The following is a 6112-nucleotide window of genomic DNA, read 5'->3' as shown; positions in this document are numbered from 1 at the left end:
GCAGCACCTGGAGGAGCGACAGCTCAGCACCAGCCAGTGCTGCTGAGGAGCTGCTGCAGCCCACGGCTGTTTGGGCTATGTCCCCAAAACTTCCTCAGTTGGACTTTTTTTTTTTTAAACAACAGTGAACTTTTCAGCAGAAAACCTAACTGTCACCAGTGGTTTCACCTGATGGAAAGTGAAGCAGAGACCTTGGGACCTGCCTGGTCATTGCAGTGCCTGGGAGCTGGGTTTGCTGGGACCCTGCAAGTCCCTGGAGCTGCTGAAGCTCAGCAGATGGTCCTGGAGAGCAGCCACATGCCTGTAGGGTCCTTCTCTGAAGAGAGGACCCAGACAGCTCACTCTTCACAGCGCAAATGTAAAACACATTTCCTTCCTTGACTATTATTTCTATTATTTTTAATCCAAGCCAATAACCCCCAAACAGCTGCTGGCCACCTGGCGTGCCCCAGCCTGGTTGCTGGCATTCCCAGCAAAGGCACCTGAGCCTGGAGATGGGCTGGAGCCAGCGGGAATGCATCACTCAAGTGGGGTCGGGCAGATGCTGGCAGCAGGACAGGAGATGCTTTGAAATATCACCCAGCAATGCCCTTGGCTTCCCGGGGAGCAGAATAGCCTCCAGCTGTGAAGTGACAGGCACAAGGTTTGCTGTGCTTCATGTCTGCAAAATCTGTCAAGGAAGGGGCCAAAAAGGACAACAAAAAAAAAAAAAAAAAAAAAAAAGCTCTGAATAATGTTGTTGTTATTATTATTTTACGAAGTGGAAAAATTTTTCTTGCAATTCCAAAACCTTCAAGGAAAAAGCAACAGGCCAGTGGCCCGAGGAAGCGTTTTGCTTTTCTACAGCAACTTCTGTCTGACAATAACAAAACTTGGGGCTGGAGGGAGATGTCGCAGGCATGGCAGGTGGCCCCATGAGCTTTAGCGTGGTGGCATGCTCTGACGGTGGGCAGAGCGCTGGTGGTCTCCCCCATGGCAGGCATCAGCACAAAAAGCTGGTGTGCTGGAGGAAACCCTGTGCCTCAGAGTGTGCAGCAGGAAAATGGGTATAACCCTATTTACCTGCCTCCTCCGGAGTGGGCTGTGATGTTTGATTTATGTCAAGAGCTTGGCTGGTGACTCCTGGATGAATGATGCTATATAAATGCAAAGTGTTATTAATATTTCATGTTGTAGTGAAAATGTACTAATGGGGCTTGTTCCTGGAAGATAAAGCGCTGCCATTAATACACCTCTGCGTTCCCAGCCCCGTGGACTCACACGGGCTGGCTGGTTTGGGCTGGTGGAGGGTGAGCCCTCGGCACCCCCATTTTCTGCTTCTGGGAAACTGGAATTTCCAGCAGATGCCAGCGGTGGGATGGCAGCTCCGGCTGTGGGAGCTCGCTGGCAGCCCTGCCAGCTGCTCGGGAGAGGCGACAGCAGCTCCTGTCTCTTGCTTCACCTCTCTCCCTGGTTTTCTCTCTGTTTATTTGTTTTGTGCATCAGCCAGGTATTTGCCAGGCAGATAGGGGTTGATCTCCGCTTCGCCTTGGCCGTACAGTCCTGACCAGCAGGACATGGAGGAAAGCTGCGTGGCCACTCACCTTCTCATACTACTGTCAAAGCAGGGCAGGGGGTCAAGGGGGGGTCCACGATGGCCGTGCCCACCCTCCCAGGAGGGCCGTCGGGTGCTCTGCCTGGAGCCCAACACCAGCATCAACTACCCACCACACCTGGCAGCTCCCCTAAAGAGGGGATTTTGACCCAGAAAGCAGCACACCACGAGACCCCCTTCAGACACCTGCAAGCTTGGGGGTGCCTGATGCAGAACATCCCCCCCACCACTGCTGGGTGCTGGTGGGATGGGTGCTGCTCTGTGCCCTCCCTGCCTGCCTGGGGTGGGATGCAGCCCCCCGGAGCACCTTTCCCAGCACAGCCACCACACAGGCATGTCAAAAAAAATGAAAATGGTCTTACTTGATTTCAAACTGCAGAACTCTTCCCTGAAGCCATCCACAAACAGTGGTAATTTACTTTACAGCTGTTTTGATTTGTTTCTCTACATTTAAAAACAAACAAACAAAACAAAACAAAAAAAACCCCAGCAGAATTGCAAATGAAACATGTGTTTGCTCCTCAAATGACTCCAGCTGTACCTGAGCACTTGCACCCCACACAGCAGCACCCGCTCCATGGACCCCCACTCATCTGACCCCCCACCCCTGCCACCCTGCTCTGTGCACCCTGCTGTGCCCCAGAGCTGTGAGCCAGTGGTCAGGCCCAAAAAGGGGGTTCTCTGAGCTGGGGGCTCATCTTGGGAGGGCTCCTGGGCTCTGGTGACCGGGAGGGGGTGAGGGGGAAGAAGCTCGTACCGGCTTGCAGGTGAGGGGAGCACAGGGAAAGTGGTTAATTCATTTCTGGTGAAATAATCAACTGCTGCCCACTCATCAGAAGGTGGGGAGGGGAAAAAAGCTCTTAACTTATGGCCATGGTGCAAAGTTTGAGTAAAAAGGGATTATAAAGGAAGGTACTGGTCTGAGCGGCTCCCGGTGCCTCAGGCAGGGCTGCCAGGGCTTCAGGCATGTCACTGTCACTGCTGCAGGTCCAAGCAAGGGCAGACAGGCGCAAGGAGGGGATGGAGGGACTCCAGACAGTGCTGTGCACCCCAGCACCCCTGCAGCAGCAGAGGGCAGACGGCTCTGAGCACCCACCCTCCCCTGGGGTGGGGCGGCTGATGCAGCCCTTCCCAGCACAGCAGCGGAATCGGGCCCCTGCACGCGGTGGAACAGCCCTTCGCCCCAGGAAATCTGGCAGCCCACGGGGACACGTGGGGATCTGACTCGAACCTCGTCCCTTCCTCCTGGGAATCTTCTCCTGGCTCCCAGGAGCCCAGGGTGACTCACGCGGTGCTGGCACCTGTCACACCGGGAGATGCAATCCTGCCGTGGCCAAGCACCGACCGGCAGCACCATCGGCCTTGGCACAGGGACGCCCGGCAGGTAAGCAGCGTGAAAACATTCCTCTGCTGCACCCCCTGCCCTGGTAAGGTGGGGCTGGGGCTGGGGAAGGTGCGCTCACTGCAGGGTGCATGCTGCAGGCCCCGACCCAACGCCAGGGTGATGGGTGCAGTGTGCACAGGGAAGGAGAGACCTGGGCTTTGCTTGTGTCCCTGGGGACCGACCCGCCTAGGTGCCCGGGGACCACCACGTGCGGCCGCCCCAGCCCTGCCCCCAGGCACGTTGCAAGGGCCGGGCTGTGCAGAGCTGTGGGATGCGTCCAATCCTGAGAGCTCTGTCAGCGAGGGGGAAGCTTGTTGTTTTGCTGACAGGTAAAATGTTTAAGAGAGTCGGTGCCAAATACAGCCCCGGGAGTCCCACTCAGCTGCAGCCCCACACCACATGGGGTGCGTTTATCCGGCACGATGCAATCCAGGGTCAAATCAGCTAATCAGGGTCCTGGGGCTGGTAGGGGCTGATGAGAATATCGCAGCCACCCAGCCCTGGGCCAGCACCTCAGCCTTGCCCCGGGCGGTGCAGCCCTGCCAGCATGCCCACTGCCTCTGCTCCCCAGTGTGCACTTCCTTGCTGCGCCATGCTGTGCCATGCCGTGCCATGCTGTGCCATCCTGTGCCGTGCTGCACCATGCCGTGCTATGCCTACCGTGGCCTCCCCCAGTGCACGGGCACGGTGCAGGTCAGTGCAGGGCTCTTCCCATGCTGCCCGGGTGGGAGAGTGGAGACGATCACAGCAGATTCCAGCGATGGGAGAGGACGTGGTGGTGGTAGAGCCACGGAGCTGCTGGGTGAGTCATGCCCCGGCTGCTCCTATTTGCTGTCTTCCTGGCCCAGGCCTGGCAACATAAGGAAAATTAATAACAAATACCTGGGCAAGGAGGTGAGAGATGAGGCGGGCGGTGCAGGATGGCAGAGGGCTCAGCCGTGGAGCATAGCTGGTGGTGGCTGAAGGATGCTTTTGCGGGAGCAGGACAGGCACATTTTTCTGGGTCCCCATAACCCAGCCGTGGGGGACGGTGCTCTGCCAGGGACACATCACCCGGACCAAGCCTGTGCTGGACACATGTCAGTGCATGTCCCCACATGCGAGCAAAGACCAGAGACTGTCTGCAGGGCCACCGGGGCAGCATGGCTCAGTGCTGGGGGGCACACAGGTGCTCTGATGGGGACCTCTCGCTGCTTCTTTGGTGTCACTGTGTCTTCTCTCTCCTTGCAGACTAGCTAAGGGCATCAGGGGACCATGAACTGGGAGGTGTTCGAAGGGCTCCTCAGCGGGGTCAACAAGTACTCCACAGCCTTCGGCCGCATCTGGCTCTCCCTCGTCTTCATCTTCCGCCTGCTGGTCTACGTGGTGGCGGCTGAGCGGGTCTGGAGCGATGACCACAAGGACTTTGACTGCAACACACAGCAGCCGGGCTGCACCAACGTCTGCTTCGACCACTTCTTCCCCGTCTCCCACATCCGCCTCTGGGCCCTGCAGCTCATCCTAGTGACCTGTCCATCCCTCCTGGTCATCATGCATGTGGCTTACCGGGAAGCCAAGGAACAGAGGCACCTTGCCGCCAGCGGGGAAAACTGCCGCCGCATCTACTCCAACCCTGGCAAGAAGCAGGGAGGACTGTGGTGGACCTACCTGTTCAGCCTGGTCTTCAAGGCCGGCGTGGATGTGGTCTTCCTCTACATCTTCTACCGCTTCTACAGGAACTACACCCTGCCCCGGGTGGTGAAGTGTGAGCTGCCCCCCTGCCCCAATGTGGTAGACTGCTTCATCTCCCGGCCCACTGAGAAGAACATCTTCACCCTTTTCATGGTGGTCACCACCTGCATCTGCGTTGTACTGAGCATCATCGAGGCCACCTACCTGATAGGCAAGCGGTGCCGCGAGTGCTTGCGAGCCAGCAGCGTGGAGAGCTGTCGGCACAGCCAGGACTGCCCGCTCTCCTGCACCGAACCTGCAGGCATGGAGGGGCAGGTTTTCCATGGGGTGGACTACAAACCCCCCACAGCCTCCATCCCCCCCACAGCCTCCATCCCTGGCACGCTGCCTGAGGAGGAGTCTCTTTCCTAGAGCTGCCCAGGGGAAAGCAGGAGTCACTTACCTGCCCTGCACCTTTGCCCCCCTCATCTTCCTCCTCCTCCATCCCCTGGCGCAGGAGTGCTGGGGGTGGCAGCACCTTGGAGTCAGGCTGTGCCCCAGGGCTTTCTGCCTGTCCCATTCTGAGGAAGGCATGTTACATCGTTCTGCTGAATCTGGGGTGAATCTGGGTGCTGTAGGACACGTGTAGTCCCCGAGAGCCCACAAGCAGCTCTGTGGTGGCTGTGAACTGGCAGCGGTGCTCAGAGGTCAAGCCCTTCCCAGCCGGGCTGGCTTAGCTGATCCTGGGGGTATCCTTGCAATGAATAAAAATTTCTGTACCTCAGAAGCGATGGCCAAAGCGGTTGTTCTCCTGCTCCTCCGGCACAGCGCTGTCAAGAGGGGAGTAAGGGCTGCATCACCCCTGGGAAGGCATCATTCCCACCAGCTGCTCCAGGCTGGGTTTGGACCAGCCACGTTGACAAACCACCAGCTGCAGGCTTAGGTCTGCTGGAGAAAAGCCACCAAAAATTGGAGCAGCCCCTGGAACTGGACATGAACAACGGCTTTGGCCAGAGAGGGGGAGCACCAAGGCTAGGCGGGTGGTTTTTGGGGTGTATGGAGTGGTACAAGGGCTGCGCTGCCTGGGGAAGCACTGGTCCTTGCACCCAGCAAGCCAACGGCAAAACTCTTGCTCATCCAAGTACTGGATGCAAGCGAGCAAGGAGGACACCTTAATTATCTTCCTGTAATCCCAGGCTTTAAAAAAAATACATTCTTGATTTAAGATGGGCTGCTGGGCACAGGCAGGCACACCCAAAGGTGTCAACATCCCCAGGGACCCACAGGTGGCACAGCCCTTTGCGGCCGTGGGCTGCCAGGGACAGGCTGGAGCAATTTAAACATGTCACAAGTTTTCAAACCAGCTCAGAGGTGGTAGAGGTGGTGGGGGAAAGGGGCCAGCCAGGACAGGCACCCTCCACCCCCCTGGGGAACCTCTCTCCCTATCCCTCACCATGCGTAAGCCAGACCACGGGTGTCAGGGC

General features: G+C 57.8%; 1 protein-coding gene across 1 annotated transcript; it reads left to right on the top strand.

Moving 5' to 3' along the window:
* The first annotated feature begins 3959 nt into the window (after positions 1-3959).
* LOC130146311 (gap junction beta-5 protein-like) lies at positions 3960-5060 on the top strand. Its single transcript, XM_056332342.1, has one exon. The coding sequence runs from the start codon at positions 4233-4235 to the stop codon at positions 5058-5060; it is 828 nt and encodes a 275-aa protein (XP_056188317.1). The 5' UTR covers positions 3960-4232.
* Positions 5061-6112: the final 1052 nt, after the last annotated feature.

The sequence above is a fragment of the Falco biarmicus genome, chromosome 3 (assembly GCF_023638135.1).
Source record: "Falco biarmicus isolate bFalBia1 chromosome 3, bFalBia1.pri, whole genome shotgun sequence".
NCBI classification, from domain to species: Eukaryota; Metazoa; Chordata; class Aves; order Falconiformes; family Falconidae; genus Falco; species Falco biarmicus.
This window is presented reverse-complemented; position numbering and strand designations above follow the sequence as displayed.